This window comes from Peromyscus californicus, unplaced genomic scaffold (assembly GCF_007827085.1).
Source record: "Peromyscus californicus insignis strain IS unplaced genomic scaffold, ASM782708v3 Scaffold_4__1_contigs__length_199733344, whole genome shotgun sequence".
NCBI classification, from domain to species: Eukaryota; Metazoa; Chordata; class Mammalia; order Rodentia; family Cricetidae; genus Peromyscus; species Peromyscus californicus.
In genome coordinates this window covers 76,498,617-76,516,667 of record NW_026294562.1, presented here as the reverse complement: position 1 = coordinate 76,516,667, position 18,051 = coordinate 76,498,617, and the positions used below count along the sequence as shown (strand labels likewise).

General features: G+C 45.6%; 1 protein-coding gene and 1 long non-coding RNA gene across 6 annotated transcripts; one reads left to right on the top strand and one right to left on the bottom strand.

Annotated features, from left to right (window-relative positions):
- Positions 1-434: 434 nt before the first annotated feature.
- On the bottom strand, positions 435-10,663 carry Tmem219 (transmembrane protein 219). Of its 5 annotated transcripts, none has more exons than XR_008213148.1 (6): positions 9,349-9,550; positions 9,075-9,264; positions 5,789-6,018; positions 3,594-3,763; positions 1,310-1,352; positions 435-530 (listed from the first exon to the last, which is right to left on the bottom strand). XR_008213148.1 is itself a non-coding variant. In XM_052713804.1 (6 exons), the coding sequence occupies exons 2-5, from the start codon at positions 9,511-9,513 to the stop codon at positions 3,626-3,628; spliced, it is 723 nt and encodes a 240-aa protein (XP_052569764.1). In that variant the 5' UTR covers positions 9,514-9,547; positions 10,543-10,663; the 3' UTR covers positions 435-530; positions 3,594-3,625. The 5 variants fall into 5 exon arrangements, 4 of the variants coding, with proteins under 4 accessions (XP_052569764.1, XP_052569765.1, XP_052569762.1 ...); XM_052713804.1 differs by lacking the exon at positions 1,310-1,352 and adding an exon at positions 10,543-10,663 and having other exon boundaries at positions 9,349-9,547; XM_052713805.1 differs by lacking the exon at positions 1,310-1,352 and adding an exon at positions 10,543-10,654.
- Positions 10,664-11,164: 501 nt separating this feature from the next.
- LOC128095092 (uncharacterized) lies at positions 11,165-13,735 on the top strand. Its single transcript, XR_008213149.1, has 2 exons — positions 11,165-11,283; positions 13,320-13,735. It is a non-coding gene; the product is annotated as an uncharacterized LOC128095092 (long non-coding RNA).
- The last annotated feature ends 4,316 nt before the right edge of the window (positions 13,736-18,051 follow it).

Sequence of the window (18,051 nt, the reverse complement as noted above, 5' to 3'; positions counted from 1 at the left end):
GGAGTTTGAGGACAGCCTGGTCTACAGAGTGAGTTCCAGGCTAAGCAGGGCTATATAGTGAGGTCCTGTCTCAAAAAACAAACAAAATAAAACCAGGCTGGAGGTATAGTTTAGTGAGAGAGTAGTGTGCTTGCCTAGCATATCTGAGGCCGTATGTTCAATCCACAGCACCACAAAACGGCCAGGATCAAAACAGCTAAGCTGGTGCTTTCTATGAAAGTCTGGCAACCTGAGTTCAATCCCCAGAACCCACAGAAAGGCTGAAGAAGAGAACACAAGCATCGTTCTTGTGATCTCCACATATATGCCATGGCACACACATCACGAGTGTGTGCACACACAATAAGAAAAGGAAAATCCTTTAAGTCAACAAGGAAAAGTACCCCCAAAAGGCATACTTTAATCCAGTCCCCAGTAAGTACCTTACACAATAGTGGTCAAAAAGCCATTTATTTCCCCACATCCCAGTTCTTTGTTTTTTGTAACAGGTCTTCTAAACTCAGAAGTAGGCCCAAGAGTTTGATCTTCACCTGGAGAACAAGAAAAACAGAACAAGTAAGAAAGCCCCTGGAAGAAGCTCTGCAAGGATGCAGACACTGAAGAAGGAACAGCGGGAGGGACATCTTGAGACAGGTTCCGGCACTTAATCCCACAGGGGTAGCCTCGGAACCCTAGGATCAACCAGTGGGCAAAAAGCTGAAAGCCTTTTCCCACTCCTGAATTTAACGAGCTCCACTGTTTCCTATTCTAAGTCTAGAAGGTGGGACAGTGAGATCTAGCTTAAGGAAAACGAGCAAAGTTATCTGGGGCTTCCGGTTCCTCTGGGCTGGAGCAGTTCCCCACTCCAGGCTGCTTCCACTCTCCCACAGTAATTTCCTAGTCCACAAAGGCCAGAAAAACCTAGGGAAGGCTTAAGAGCTGGATGCCTAACACTTTCAAATGGAATGGAACCCTCCCGACAAGGTGAAGATCTCTTTTGGGTTGTTTTTTTCCCTCAATCAAAGGACATGAATTAGTGGTATTAACAGTAGTAGGCCATCCTTTGCTACATTTGCCAAGCTCATTCCCTCCAAAAATCTAGTTAGCAGAGAAAACTGCTTTCTAAATGCAATGAAGAAGACAACATATATACAGTGCTTGGGTAGAGTATATGTCCAGTTAATAGGCATCACCATTAATTAGATTCTTTGGAGCTGTCTGGGTAGAATTCCAGGAGGGACAGCAAGATGGCTTTGTCACCAGCCTAACAACTTGAGTTTGATTCCTAGGACCCACAGGATGAAAAAAGAGAACAGACTGCTGGACTGACCTCCATATGGACATTGTTGCATGCACACACATACGTGGCTCCCCTAAAGTAAATAAATGTCATAATTTTAAAAAATAATAATTTTGCCAGGCAGTGGTGGCACACACACCTTTAATCCCAGCACTTGGGAGGCAGAGGCAGGCAGATCTCAGTGAGTTCAAGACCAGCCTGGTCTACAAAGCGAGTTCCAGGACAGCCAGGACTGTTACACAGAGAAACCCTGTTTTGAAACAACAACAACAATAATAATTTTGCCAGGGATAGTAGTATATGCCTTTAATCCCAGCACTCAGAAGGCTGAGGCAGGTGAATCTCTGTGACTCTGGGTCCAGTCTGGCTTACACAGCAAGATTCTGGTCACCCAGCGCTACACAGTGAGATCTTCTATCAAAATGAATAAATAAATATTAAATAAATTTCAGGGAAAAAGCAGGACTATATATTTAAAACATCATCAAACTTGAACCCTCTGAATTCATCAACACTGCTGTAGGGTAGGTGTGAAGTGCAGCTCCAGTAAGTCTTACAATCAGAACATTCCTTGGAAGACAGAAGTCACAGAGGATATGTACGAAAGTATATCAGGTTAAAAAATAAGGCTCCAGTGTGGCATAAGTCTTTAATCCCAGCACTCAGAAGGCAGAGGCAGGCGGATCTCTGTGAATTTGAGGCCAGCCTGGTGGTCTACTTAGTGAGTACCATACCAGCCAGAGCTACTCAGTGAGGTTTTATCTCAAAAACAAACAAGAAAACACCTTTAATCTTAGCACTCAGGAGACAAAGGCAGGCAGATCTCTGTGAGTTTGAGGCTAGCCTGGGCTAACAGTATGTGTCAGATGGCTGGAGCTACCAATGAGACCCTGTCTCAAAACAAACAAAAAAAGTAAAATAAGGGGCTGGTGGCTCAGTGATTAAGAGCACTTACTGCTCTTAAAGAGACCTGGGGTTTGTTTCCAGCACCCACATTTAGCAGCTCAAAACTACCTGTATCTCCAGTTCCAGGGGATCCGCCACCCTTTCGGGCCTCCTTGAGATCCTGTATACATATGCGCATAAACTCATGCAGGCACACATATATACACATAAATAAAAATAGATAAATATATTTTTAAATGTAAGGGTAGGGCCTTAGGGGGTTAAAATAAATAAATAAATAAATAAAACCACATCCACACCTGGGGAAAGTTTTCATTTAAATAACCACACCTCCAATGATCTTCACCGGCTGTAATCCTGTCTCTCACTAATCACACACTTGGAATGCATCATTGTATAAAACTGGAAGGCATTATAGCAGGGGCTTGCTTATAGGGAGAGCGAGAGCACTGTCAGGAAGGAAGGGGAGGAGGAGGGGTCCTTTTTTTTTTTTTTTAAAGACAAGAGTTCTCTGTTTAGCCCTGGCTGTCTTGGAACTCACTCTGTAGACCAGGCTGGCCTCCAACTCACAGAGATCTGCCTGCCTCTGCCTCCTGAGTGCTGGGATTAAAGGCGTGCGATGCCGCTGCCACTACCCAGCTTAGGGGAGGCATCTGAATTGCTCATAATAGTCTTTCTCCCAGGGTGGTATTTACAGGTGTCCACTTTATAATAATTTGCCAAAATGTACTTACTTTCATGGTTTTTCTTTTTACATGAAAGTCACTTATTTCATAGTAAAAACATGGTTAAGCAAGATGTCTCAGCAGGTAAAGAATCTTGCCATGAAAGCAAGCCTGTGACCTGAGTTTAGTTCTCTTGACCCTACATAACTGTGGAGGGAGAGATCAGCTCCACAAGGTGGTTCTCTGACCTCCACATGCACACCATGGCACATGCATGGCCACACCCACACCCACACCCACACCCACACACACCCACACCCACACCCACACACAAAGAAAAAACTAGAAATAATAAAAACATTGTATGTTTATGGAGAAAATTGTTCTCAGTTCTCATAAGGAGATAGCTGAAGAGGCTCTCAGGGGCACACAGGAAGCAGTATTTGAGGATGGATTCTTTTTTCCCCCCCCTTTCTTTTTCTTTTTTTCCTTTGAAAGACTTATTTATTTATTATGTATACAGTGTTCTGCCTGCATGCCAGAAGAGGGCACCAGATCTCATTATAGATGGTTGTGAGCCACCATGTGGTTGCTGGGAATTGAACGCAGGACCTCTGGACGAGCATCCAGTGTGCTTAACCTCTGAGCTATCTCTCCAGCCCCTTGAGGATGGATTCTAAGGGTCGGCTTTACCAAGGTACAACTGCCATCCCTTCCCCACCCCGATTCCCCCAGAATCTCACCTGAGAAGAGAGTAAGGAGCAGGGTGGTGCCCTCAAAGCCTTGTTCTAGACCAGTGAAACTCTGGGCGCGGATGGAAACACACAGCCGTGACACAGCAGAGAAAACCACAGAAGAGAAGCAGGACCGAGCCCAGGACCAGTAGTCTGGTGCCACACAGAGCTAGCTCCTCCTAGTGGTAGGGACAGGGAGGGAAGGGAGATGACAGACAGGGTTGGGAACCTTCCAGTGGGAAGATATCTTGTCCCATACCCTGAAAAACAGAGACAAGCCTCCATGAGGGAGAGTCCTCCTGACGCCTAGGAAGCAGCTCTGAGGCATCAACTGAAAGATACCATTTGTCCTAATGGGTTCCAAACTGCTTCCTTGCCCAATCATCCACTGGACTCCCAGAATGACTCTCCAGGAGTCACTATTCTCGACATTCCACCAATCTTTCTTTTTCTTTTTCATGAAACAAGGTCTTATTATGCAGCTCAGGCTGGCCTCAACCCTCTTGTTCCTCCTGCCCTGAGCCTTCTGAGTGCTGGGGTGACAGGTGTTTACCATCACATCCAGGCGTGGTCCTTTTTATTATGTATTGTATTATGTATTTATTATGTTTGTATCATGGGTGTTTTGTCTGCATACGTATCTGTGCACCACTTGCATGCAGTGCCTGCAGAGTCCAGAAGAGGGCACCAGGTCTCCTAGAACTAAGGTCATAAATAGTTGTAAACTGTTATGTGGGTGCTGGGAATTGAACCCAGGTACTCTGGAGGGGCAGCCTGTGCTCTTAACCACTGAGCCACCTCTCCAGTCAGCCATAAAACTTTTGTTGCCAGCAGGGTAGTGATGTTGGTGCATGCCTTTAATCCCAGCACTCAGGAGGCAGAGATAGGCAAATCTCTGTGAGTTCGTGGCCAGCCTGGTCTACAGAGTGAGTTCCAGGACAGGCTCCAAAGCTACACAGAGAAACCCTGTCTCGAAAAAACCAAAACAAACTTTTGTTGCCAGCAAATGGCTTTACCTGCTTAAAGACTGTACAATTAGAGCCAGATTCTGCTTCCCCTAATGGCCTTTTTTGTTTGTTTGCTGAGACAGGGTTTTTCTGTGTGGCCCTGGCTGTCCTGGAACTCGCTCAGTAGATCAGACTAGGCTCTGCCTCCTGACTGTTGGAATTAAAGGCGTGGGCCACCACTGCCTGGCACAAACGGCCTTTTTAAATATGGGGCATGAGAGTGTAGTAGCCCTTTACCCACTCTCCTCCCACTCAGTCCAGTTCCTCCGCCCTGCAGAGTGAGAACCTCTTTCTGTTCCCGAAGAGCTCTAGATGGCTCCTACTTCAGAGTCAAACTATAACATTCAGCCTAACATTCACAGCAACTCAGGAATCGGCTGAGACTGAGATTTTTCCTGCTTCCTTCTATATCATTCCTAAGCACCTCATGTGAATCCCAAAAGGCTGGGCTGCACTCATTTCTTCCTTGAAGGATTATTTTACCAGGGAAAAGGGGCTGGACCCCTACCGGGTCTCACCAGCTAGTCCTGGTTGTTCTAAAACTTCCTACCTAAGCAAACAGCAAATGGCTGCTGTCCCTGACCAAATCTGCTTCGTCAGGTACTGTGCTGAGTACTTTACGGTCATCTTACTCAGTCCTTAGGTACTGAAATTTGTAGATAACATCACAGTTATCTTTTGCAGATGAGGAAGCTGAGTCTTAGAGAGGTTCCGATGCTTGCCCTAGACCACGCTGTCTAACCTCTAACCTAAGGCGGGGTTATAAAAACCTATGCTTAGCTGGCGGTGGTGGCGCACGCCTTTAATCCCAGCACTCGGGAGGCAGAGCCAGGCGGATCTCTGTGAGTTCGAGGCCAGCCTGGGCTACCAAGTGAGTTCCAGGAAAGGCTTCAAAGCTACACAGAGAAACCCTGACTCGAAAAAACCAAAAAAATAAAAACAACAACAAAAAAAAAACTATGCTTGTTCACACTTGCTCTTCTTTTTTAATGAACTGTCATTATGAAGTCCAGACTGGCCTTGAGCTTTCCATCCTCCAGCCTCAGACCCTGGAGTACCAGGGTTGGAAGACAGCATGGCACCACACCAGATCAAGCCCATTCTTCCTCTGCTAGGTGAAGCTGCCTCCTTAACCCTTTCAGGCAGTGTTCCACATGACAATCTAGGAAGCCTTGGAGATCAGCCTGAGGCACTCACCGAAGTCAGGAGCTTGGTGAGCACAAAGCGTTCGTGGCTCCAAACCCTGACACACTCTTCACCCATCACAGGGCTCAGGGTAGCATTTCCAGCTCCCTCCTCTGAGCAGGATATAGGTGGCTGGCTAGAGGGCAGGATTTCTGGATCAGCACTGAAATAGAGGCAAGTCTCTGGAATCTTTCCTGAGGCCACTCTGGCTGTGACAAGGATAGACTCTCCTGCAGAGGACCCTGCAAGAGGCACAAGACAAGAGGTAGAAAACTGAGTGGACAGCCAGAGGGGTAGCCAGCAGCAAAGAGCACTCACAGGCTATTCTTCCAGAGGACCTAAGTTAAGTTCCCAGCACCCACTGCCTGCAAGTCCAGCTCCAAGGGATCTGATCCCCTCTTCAGGTCTCCTCTGGTAAACAAACAAACACACACACATACACACATGCAAACCAGGCGTGGTTAATCCCACCATTCAGGAGGCAGAGGCAGGTGGAGTTCTGAGTTTGAAGTCAGCCTGGTCTACAGAGCAAGTTCCAGGACAGCCAGGGCTACACAGAGAAACCAAGCCAAATTAAAAACAAAAACACAAACAAACAAAGAACAAAAAAACAAAAATTAAATCTTTGCAATAAATAAATATTGAAAAGTTAACTTCTCCTTTTAAAGAAAGCCGTTATCCACTAGGCACCAAAATCCATGAAAGGTTCACACCCTATTTCAAATGACTGGACAAAGATGGCTTACTCAGTAAGTAGCTTTGGGGCCATTTGCATCAGAAAAATACAGAGTTAGACTGTCATCTCACTGTATAGGTAGCTCAGATGTAGTAAAGAACATACCAACCAAGGAAAGCTTTCAGAAAGGATTAAAGAAAACACAGGTTATATGCCAGTGTTGAAGGCATTTCTACAAAAGACACAAAACCAAAATTTTGTTGTTTGCTTGGAGCCCAGAGTAGCCCAGTAACCATTATCTAGCCATGTTGGCCTAGAACTCATGGCGATCCTCCTACTCAACCTCCCAGCTGCTGGGATTATAGACATCAGCTATCATCCAACTTCTATCATCATTTTAGACGAGCAAAGAGGATGCTCACCAAACTGTTGGTGAGCTTACATTTGCTCTGTCTAGCTGTGTGGTCTGAATTTCTCCATGGCTGGGGATGCAGCCCAGTCGGTAAAGCGCCTGTGGACCACGAAGCGGTAGAGGTTAAGAGTCGTACCATAATCTGTAATCGCACCACCGGGACAGTGGAAGCAAGCAGGCAGGCAGATCACGAGTTCAACACCATTTCTAACAACACAGTGAGTTTGAGGCTAACCTTGGCTAATGAAACCCTGTCACAAACTAACAAACACCAAAAAAGCAAATGTACAGTATTAAAGAAAGAAGGGGGCAGATAAGATGGCTCAGCCTCGAAAAGTCCTTGCCTTGTAAGTCTGAGGACTGACATTTGGTGCCCAGAAGCCAGGTAAAGGTGGAAGGAGAGAACTAACTACACAAAGGTGTCCTGACTACCCCCTTACACCAATAATAAATTAAAATGAACTTTAAAAAAAGAAAGAAAAGGGGTTGGGGATTTAGCTCAGTGGTAGAGCACTTGCTTAGCAAGCGCAAGGCCGTGGGTTTGGTCCTCAGCTCCGGGGGTGGGGGTGGGGGTGGGGGCAGGGAAGAAAAGAAAAAGGCCTACATCCTTTGATTCATTTATATTACTGATAGAAACTAATCCTAAGGAAAGGACTTTAAAAAAATGCAAGTATGTTAAGAGCTAGGGGTGTCGCTCAATGGCAGAGCATATGCATAGTATATATGAAACCCTTGGGCTCATTCTTTCGTTGTGTTGTTTTTTCACGGTTTCTCTGTGTAGCTTTGGCTGTCCTGCATCTCACTCTGTTGACCAGGCTGGTCTCAAACTCACAGAGATCCGCCTGGCTCTGCCTTCCAAGTGCTGAGATTAAAGGCATGCCCTACCCTATCCTACCCCACCCCACCCCACCCCGGGTTTGGGGCTCATTCTTAAGCAGCAGCAAAAGAAAAAACACAAACAACATACATTAAGATGTTTGCTTTGCTTTTATCAAGTACAAAAAAATTGGAAACAACAGTGTTATTTACTGGAGAAAACAAAAAATGATGGCTTAACCATTTAATGGATCAATTTACAGCAATCAAAATAATAGACCAGGGCCAGGCGGTGGTGGTGGTGGTGGTGGTGGTGGTGGTGGTGGTGGTGGTGGTGATGGTGGGCCTTTGATCCCAGCACTCAGGAGACAGAGGCAGGCAGGTCTCTGTGAGTTCGAGGCCAGCCTGGTCTACAGAGTGAGATCCAGGAAAGGCGCAAAGATACACAGAGAAACCCTGTCTCAAAAAAACCAAAACAAAATAAGATTAACCACAGAGCTATCCTATATTCCACTTGTGCCTGTACTCTCAATAGTACTAAAATGTATGTCCACACAGAAACTAGTGTTTAAGAATAGCATAATTTCTTCCTTTCTTTTTTTTTCTTTCTTTCTTTTTTTTTTTTTTTTGAGAAAGGTTCTCATTATGTAGCCTTGGCTGGCCTGGAGCTTGCTATGTAGATTAGGCTGGCCCAGAATTTGTAGAGATCTGCCTGCCCACCTTGTTCTCCCCAATGCAGAGATTAAAAGTATGCAGCACCATGAAGAGCCTTAAAAATCTTAAGTCACAAAGGACTGCATGTTGTAACAAAGTCCAGAAGAGGCAGACCACCAGAGACAGAAAGTAGACTTGTGGGGACCTGGGAACCCGGAGGAAAGGGGACAAGGACAGTCAAGGTACAGATCCACTCATGATTAAAGAAAAAAAAAGTTCTAAAATGGATTTCAAGGTACTCCACAGCTGTGTAAACAGACTAAAAGTAACTTGCTTGTATACTTTAAATGGGTGAACTACACATTGGCATGTGACTCATACTTCAAAGCTGTCATATATATGCACGTGAGGTAGTTTTAGAACTCACTGTGTAACCCAGGCAGAACAGGCATGCATGAGCTCTGTCTCCATCTCTCTCTACATATGCATAGTGGGGAGGAGTATTTGGTTTTAAACCTAAGGCTCCTGGGGCATTCTAGGACAGAACTGAAGAAATTTGGAACTGAACAGCAAAGCCAAAACACAGAACCTATACTGTGGACAACATTCACTGCAAGTATCTTATCCTATCTAGTTGTATTACAGTAGGAGTAACTAAGAGGCACAGATGTGCCCACGGTCACCAGTCTGGCCCAACCCTAAGTGTTCTGATGCTGGACCCTATGCTCCCCAGATCTCACCTTTCAATCCTATCTGACTACCATGGATCTTGGCTTGGAATGTTTGGGTTTTGTTCCTATCTGGACCATCTCCGAAGTTCAAAGTAGTCAGCAAGCCGATGACGTGAGGCTCTCGCCACTTCCCTGTGACTGTCCCATTCACAGGGCACAGGCTGAGCTGGCCAAAAGACCTCAAGAAGGAAACCCAATCCTGTGCGCAAAGGAGAGTGAGAGAGAAGTGAGATTAGCAGCGGGGGCAGGCACACACCAGAAGGGTGAGCACCCGCGTACTTACCTGGGGAATGTCAGGGCTACGTAGGCCAGATGTATGGGTGAGGAGGAAGCCACCGAGGCCCAGGCCGGAGAGGCCAAGGAGCAGCAGGATCAAAGTGGCACAGACCAGAGGTGGGTGATGAGCCAGGCAGAGATGCAGGTTGTGCCCTGCCTGGCAGCTGCCCATGGGGAGCAGAGGGGTCTGGGCCTCCGTGGAGTGCCTGCTGGAGGACAGTGAGGGAGAACTGGACAAGAGCCTGCAGGTCAGAAGGCCCTCACCCATGTTATGCAAAGACAAGCCAAAGCTAGAAGACAATGGATTTGCTCAAGGCCACACATTAGGTGGCAAAGCCAGGACCAAAATCCAAGATTCTGTACTCAAAACGTGCATCTCCTTAGAGCATGTAAGAAATGCTTGCTCTGTTTCGTTTCTGAAATAACCAAGGGAGAAGCAGGGAGCAGCATTCTGTACTAGCAAAGGGGATGTGAAAAGAATTCTCAGCTGGAAAAGAGGAAGTAGTTGATCTGGGGCTAGGAGTTTGGCAGACAAACAGTCCAACCAGAATCCAGACCGGAAGCGTCTGGGTTCAAAGTTCCTACTGTGGAGCTAAACTAACCAGTTAGGTAGGAAGGACTCTCTCTCGCTGCTCACTAAGTGAAGTTAAGATGTGAAATGGGAGTTCTAAGAACATCAAGTAATGAGGATTCGAAGGGGCAGCAGTTTGCTCGGTAAACATGACCATGCAGGAATTCAACAGACGTCCATCTCCTTTCTTTTTATTGGTGCCATACTGATCCTTAAGACCAGAAGAAGCCAGTAGAAGAAATACTGTGGCTCAGGGACTTTTAACACAGACGTGGCAGGGCTAAGGTTTGAAATCCGTCTCCAACTTCCGAGTACCCTATCCAGGCAAGAAGCGATAGACTGATGAAAATAAACATCTGGAAGGCAGGAGATCAGCATAAGGAGTGGGAGGAGAGAGTGGAAGCCACCGAGAAAACGCAGGTGTCACATATGTTCGGTCCCTGCGCGGCCCCCGCGGCCCGGCATTTCTGCAAGGGGTAGGGTAGGAGGAGGGCGGGCAGAGTCTGAAGGGCAGTAGCGGCTGGTGCATCTCGACCTCCCGTCCTCCCCAAAGCCCCCTCCAGAAGGATCTCGACACCCGCATCCCTTCCCGATCCAGCGGCTTCAGGTCCGACCGCCGATAGCTCTCACCGCTTGCAGCCGGGCGGAGGCCGGCGCCCCGTGACGTCACGGACGGCGCGGCGGAGGGGCGGGGCCCATGCTCGCGTACACCGGCTCCGGCCCCTCCCCAACTCCGTCGGGACGCGCTTGCGCGGTGGCCACGCGGGCTCTGGCTGGCTTCTCCCCGGACTGGGTCAGGCCAAACCAAAAGGAAATTTGCTCTAGGGGCCAAGTAAAGGAAATAGCTCGCGGGGAGGTGAGGAAACCAGAAACAGGCTAGGGAGTCCGTGCTAGCCGTCGTGGACACCTCAGGTTTCCCTCCCGAGGAGGGTTTCGGCGGAACCTCACCAAAGTCACTTTTCTGTTGCTTGCCCGCGACCTGTGCCATTCGCACAGCCCGGCCGCGCCCAAGTTTCCGGGAAGGGTTTGGGGTCCTCTGGGAAGGACGGGGGCGGGGCTCCACTCCTCCACTCTGCGAGTGGTATTTTGGCTCTGCTCTTCTCTGCCCTCTCAGATACCTAAGGTCTGCACCTTGGCTTGGCCTTTGGCTCTTAGTGGCTCCTAAATGCACAGGACCCTAGACTTGCAAGTCTGCTCGACAGGGGAGTCTCACCTCACTCTGCACGCCTTTTAGAGGGGGAGATCGTCTTACCTCAAACAGCATAAGACGGAGCCGGGAATTCAGGTTCAAATCCTCACTCGGGCCGGTGTGGCGGCGCAGTCTTGTAACCCCAGCACTCGAGGTGGAGGCTGGGGGGTCAGGAGTTAAAGGTCAGTTGAGTGTAGCCTAGGATCCCCCTAAAACTAAACCCAAATAACAAAATGAATAATTCTGCATAAGCCACAATAATCATGTCCCGGGGATAAGATTGTCTCCCCTCATTTTCTTTCTTTCTTTCTTTTTTTTTTTTTTTTTTGTTTGTTGTTGTTGTTTCCAGACAGGGTTTCTCTGTTGTAGCTTTGCGCCTTTCCTGGAACTCACTTGGTAGCCCAGGCCGGCCTCGAACTCACAGAGATCCGCCTGCCTCTGCCTCCCGAGTGCTGGGATTAAAAGCATGCGCCACCACCGCCCGGCCTTACGGGGCTCTTAAGACATGGTCTTGTGTAGTACAGGGTGACTACAAATTTGTTATGAGGTTGGCCTTGAACTCTTGATCTTCCTGCCCCTGCAGGCACCAAAACTACACGGAGAAACCCTGTTTGGGGGGGTGGGGAGGAAAAAGAGAGAGAGAGAAAGAAAGAAACATAAAACAGTTGGGGGTGGCAAACGCCTTTAATCCCAGCACTCAGGAGGTAGAGGCAGGCGGATATCTGTGAGTTCGAGGCCAGCCTGATCAACAGCGCGACTTCCAGGACAGGCTCCAAAGATACACAGTAAAACCTTGTCTCGAAAAACAAAACAAAAGAAACATAGAACAAAAATTGCTGTTGAGAGATGACTCAGTAGTTAAAAATACAAGCTTGAAGACTTGAGTGCTATCCCCAGAACCCATGCTGGAAGGAGAGAACAGACTTCTGAAAGTTGTCCTGTGAGCTCCACACGCACGCGCTCACACACACACATACACACACACACACACACACACACACACACACACACACACACACCACATTAAATAAAGATTTAGAAAAGAAAAGAACAAAGTTGTGATATTTGCAGGAAAATAAGTACAGCTAGTGATAATCATATTTAGTGAATTAAGTCAGCCTTAGAAAGATAAATATGTGTGTTAGGTTCTAGGATTTTATATAGATACAGGAAATTGAGAGAGAGAGAGGGTGTGTGTATATGCACATAAACACACACACACACACACACACACACACACAAAATAGAAGTAGAACTGACTCACCCAAAATAGTGTAATCCAGGGACTCATGGGAAGGGTGAGAGTGAGAACAGAGAGGAGAGGGAAGTTTGGGAGGGAAATTATAGGTATATTTATTCACACATACTAAGGGACATTTAGTTATAGGTGTATTTATCCACACATACTAAGGGACATTTAGTTATAGGTGTATTTATTCACACATACTTAGGGACATTTAGTTATAGGTGTATTATCCACACATACTAAGGGACATTTAGTTATAGGTGTGTAGATGTAACCAACCTTCTTATTAAATAAGAAACACAGAACCAATGCAAAGAAGAAAGCCAAGAGGTCAGAGCTAAGAACTAAAACCTTACCCTTCCTCCTGCGGTAGTCCTACCTCTCCAAACCAGAACTACCCCTTGTGTTAAAGTCTTTATATAGTTCCTGTTCTGCCTTCTCATTGGTTGTAAACCCAACCACATGACCGCCTCCTCACGGCCTGTCTGTATAGGCCTCCAGGTTTTCCATGATTGGTATTGATTAAAGGCATGTGTATCCAATAATGGCTGTATCCCTGAACACACAGAGACTTACCCAGCTCTGCCTACCAAGTGCTGGGATTACAAGAGTACGCCACCTGCTTTCCTATGGCTTGCTAATAGCTCTGACCCCCAGGCAACTTTATTTATTAACATACAAATAACATTTTAATACAAATAAAATATCACCATATAGGTGTATTTATTCACACATACTAAGGGACATTTAGTTATAGGTGTATTTATCCACATATACTAAGGGGACATTTAGTGTATTTGTATAACCATACTAAGGTATATTTAGTTTCAAATTTTCAAAATAATTTTTTTAATTGAAAGATAATAGTTTTCTGTTGCCAAAAAACATTTTGCCATAGGAAAAGTATAACCTGCCATAAAAAGAACCCTCCAGGGTTAGGGTTGGGGCAAAGTTTTTGTTTTATCTTTCCAGGAGAATAAAAGCATCCAACTAAAGAATCCAGAGACCACTGGACAAATGAAAAATCTGAAGAGAAAGGATGAATCAAGAGAACATGTCCTAAGAAGAAGAGTCAGTCGGCCAAATGGAATCACCCACTGCAAGCTGACTGACCTCAAATCCTGGCTCGGAGCCCCAGACTAGCACACATGCCACCATCTTGCCCAAGTGGCTGCCCCTTCCCACCGGACAGCCACCTAATAATCCCAGCTAACCGAGATGCACAAGAAAATAGCATGTCTTCCCACCTATATGAGGTAAATAGCATATTCTAGCAAAATGAGATGCACCAGAAAATGAATTATTCCACCGATATGAAATGCAAAAGATAACATGTAAATTCCACCTCTATGAGATTCACAATACAACAGCCTGTGATTCTGTGGGCATGAACTGCATACGGTGATAGTTTATGGTTCCACCTGTATGAAATACACAAGGCAGTAGTATGTGATTGCAGCAAAAGGAGATGCACAAGAAAACAGCAGATGATTCCACCCCCATGAGTCACAAAGACAGTAGGAAATGACTGTACCTGTAAGCAATAGAAAAGAAAACAGCATATGATTCCAGTGACATAAGATGCACAAAACAATAGAGGATGATTCCTCCTATAAGAGACACAGAAGACAAGTGATTCAACCTAGTGAGATGCACTAGAAAACAGCACATGATTCCACCGTTATAAGAGGCAGAAGACAATAGACAGTTGCACGTATGTCCAACATGTCTTGCACAATATAACAGCATACTATCTCACTGTCGTGAGATGCAGACCAGCTCAGAGACAGAAAATGATAGCTGCCAGGGACTGGAGAGAGCATGAGATAGGGAATGATTGTTTAATGGATTCAAAGTTATGTGTTTGCTGGGCAGAGGCAAAGGCAGGTGAATGTCTGTGTTTTTGAGGCCAGTCTGGTCTACATAGCAAGTTCCAGGCCAGCCAAGGCAATATGCCAAGGCCTTGTCTCAAAATAAAATAAAGAAAAAACAGAAGTTTTAGTTTTGCACAGTGAAACATCTTGAACATGGGTGGTAGAACTAACTGTCTATAATCACCAGCAAGTGAATGCCCTTAATACTACTGGATGGTACACTTAAAGTGGTGAAAGCAATATTTTGGGTGAGTTGGTGTGTGCCTTTAGGCTTAGCCTCTGGAGGTTGAGGCAGGAGGGTCGTACAAGTTCAGAGCCAAGCCTGAGCTACATAGCAAGATCCTGTCTCAAAAAGGGGTGGAGGGAGTATGGCTAGAGAGATGGCTCAGGGATTTAAGTGCATGAACTGCTCTTCCTGAGGACCTGAATTTGATTCCCAGCACCCACATCAGGCACCTCACAACCACCTGTAATTTCAGTTATAAGGGATCTGACACCTTTGCCCTCTGTGGCCCCTCACCTACAAAAACCCACACATAGACACACACACATACACATAATTAAAAACAATTAAAAATATGTAACAGTAATAATTTTTGTGTATATTTTATTACAATATTAAATTATTGTATGTGTGGATAAATACACCTATTAACTAAATGTATCTTAGTATCTAATATTAAAAATAATAGGGCTGGAGAGATGGCTCAGCCATCAAGAGGACTTGTTGCTCTTGCAGAGAACCTGGGTTCAGTTCCAAGCACCCACATGGCAGCTCACACTCACCTGCAAGTTCCAGGCCAGCCGTGGCTACATAGTGAGACTCTGGTCTCAAAAGGAAAGTGGGGCGGCTGGAGGGACAGCTCAGTGGTTAAGAGCATTTGCTGCTCTTGCAGAGGATCTGGATTTGGTTCCTACACAGTGGTTCAAAACTTTTCTAACTCAAGTTACAGGGGATCTGAAGCTCTTTTCTGGCCTCCATGGATGCCAGGCATGAAAAACACTCATAGGTATAAAATAAAAATAAATCTGAAAAAATATTTCAAGGAGCTATTGAAAAATCTACATTCAGTCAACAGACAGTTTGGGGATGCCTGCTGTGTGCCATGCATTGCTCATGTTGGGGTCTCAAGAGTTCAATTCCCAGTACCCACCTGGTGGCTCACAACCATCTATAAGGAGATCTGATGCCCTATTCTGGTGTGCAGGCATACATGCAGACAGAACATTGTGTACATAATAAATAAATAGATCTAAACAAATGAAGGAATATATTGTAAGCTAAGGGAAGCAGCCATGACCACCTGGGGCGGGGGAGATCATAGCTGAGACAAAGAATTGACACACCGAAAGAAAGGCAGGGAGGAAAGATGAGAAGTAAGCTTGGGAAGGATGTCCTTTGTCAAAACTTTTACTTTGTTTTATGTGTACAGTGTCTTGCCTGTGACCGGCGGTGGTGGCACAGGCCTTTAATCCCAGCACTCAGGAGGCAGAGGCAGGTGGATCTTGGAGGCCAGCCTGGTCTACAGAGCGAGATCCAGGACAGCCAGGGCTACACAGAGAAACCCGTCTCAAAAAAAGAACAAATAAAGAAGTAACCTGTTTTCCTGTTTTCAGTGAAACGTACAAAGAACTAATAAAACATCCCATTCACACCAATAAAAGTCCCCGAGGAAGCACAAGATTTGGGGCTCTGGGTTTACCAAACAAAAACTTAAAATCAACTACTCATAATGTCCTTGAAAAAATAAAGGAAATCACAGACAAAGAAGTGAAAGAAACTGGAAGAACAGTGTCTCAATCACTGAGAAGGCTGGGAATGTACTCCAGTTGGCAGAAGGAAATCATAGCACCACAGAATCTGGACATGGGGCACAACCCTGTAATCCCAGCTCTTGAGTTGGAAGCAAGAAGATCAGCAGTTTTGGGTGGTGTTTGTTTTGAGACAGGGTTTCACTATGTAGCTCTGGCTGTCCTAGAACTCACTATTAACCAGGCTGGCCTCAAACTCAGAGATCTGCCTGCCTCTGCCTCCCGAGTGCTGGGATTAAAGATATGTGTCACCATGCCCAGTCTAGGAGCAGGTGTTTAAAGGTCATCCTCAGCTATATATCAAGGCCAGTTTGGAGTGTATGAGACCCTTTCTCATAAATTAATTAATTAATTAATTAACTAATTAAATAAAAGTTATAGAAAGAACCAAAGATGGGCTTGCTGGCATACAGCCCCCACATCCACACACACATGGAGGGAGGGAGGGATAGAGCAGAGAGTATATATGCAAAAAACTCTCAGCAGAACACTAAGAAACAAACAAAGCAGCATATTAAAGAGATTGCAAATCATGGCATGACAGACTCCTTTAATCCTAGCAACTGGGAGGCAGAGCCAGGCTGATCTCCATGAGTTTGAGGCCAGCCTGGTCTACATACTGAGTTCTAGGCCATCAAGGCTACATCATGAGATCCTGTCTCAAAAACAGCAACAACAACAACAAAAATCAACACATGCAATACAGCAGATTACTAGAATGAAGGAGAAGAAACAATCATTTCAGTTAATGAAAGAAATCTTTGCTGGATGTAGATGTGGTGGCACAAACCTGTAACCCCAGCCAGCATCAGAAGCTGCTGGTTCTCTTCTGACTTCCACGGTCAGCAGGCAAACACATGGTACACATACATGCACGCAGGCAAAACACATAACATTTTAAAAAATAATAAAAAGATGAAGGAAAAGAAAGGCCTTTATAAGGGGCTGGAGAGACAGCTCAGAGGTTAAAAGCACTGATTGCTATTCCAGATGACCCAGGTTCAGTTCCCAGCACCCAAACAGTGGCGTACAAGATCTTTGACTCTCGTTTCAGGGACCGGATGCCCTCTTCTGGCATCTAAGGGTACTGCATGCATGTAGTACACAGACATACCTGCAGACAAAACACTCATACACATACCAAAAAAAAAAAAAAATGAAGGGGGGAAAAAGCCCTTTTCATGATAAAATTCTCAATAACCTAGAAATGGAAGAGAACTTTCTCAAAGAAATAAAGACCACTAATGAGAACCTCACAGCCACACACCCAATAGTGAGGGAATGAAAACATAGCACCAAAGGGTTCATACATTATCCATATATGAAGAAACCCAGCAAGTGAAGTACGAAGTAAAGCCTTTACCAAGTGGCCGCCAAAGAACATATACTGGTCTGAACTGATGTTCCCAGGGAAAGCCACACCTAAGTTAAAGATTCTGCATGGCTGATTAACATAATTTTGCGATTATGGAGAGTTGGCATGGGGCAGATCCACAGGCAAATTCTCTTGGGCTGTCTTTAGTCCCCTTAATAGCCAATATTTGTTCACCTCTGTATCTGGCCTTACATCCTTCTGCCTGTCATGTAAAACTTTCGGGACATATTACATTAACAGACTCAGCTTCCACCAACCCCCAGAGCTAAGATAACATCTAAAATCTGTAACAGAGATTTCCTTCACTTTTCTCCTGGTCCCACACACGGATTTGAAAAGCACCCTGAGGCCTATGAGATGCTCATCAGGTAAAGATGTTGACTGCCAGTCCAATGACATGCTTGCAGTGCTGGCCCACCCACAAAGCAGAGTTTGTGGAGTCCCACAAACTCTTCTCTGAATCTACATGCACTCAGGGGCACTAAATGAATGTAACAATTTTAAGTGTCTTGATGTATGTCTTTCTCTTGTTCTGTAACTATAAAATCTCCATAAAACTGTTACTATATTGGAACATGGTATAGGGGTAACCCAGATCTGCATTTCTGGGTCACAGTTGCTTGTAGTTGTATCCAAGATAAAC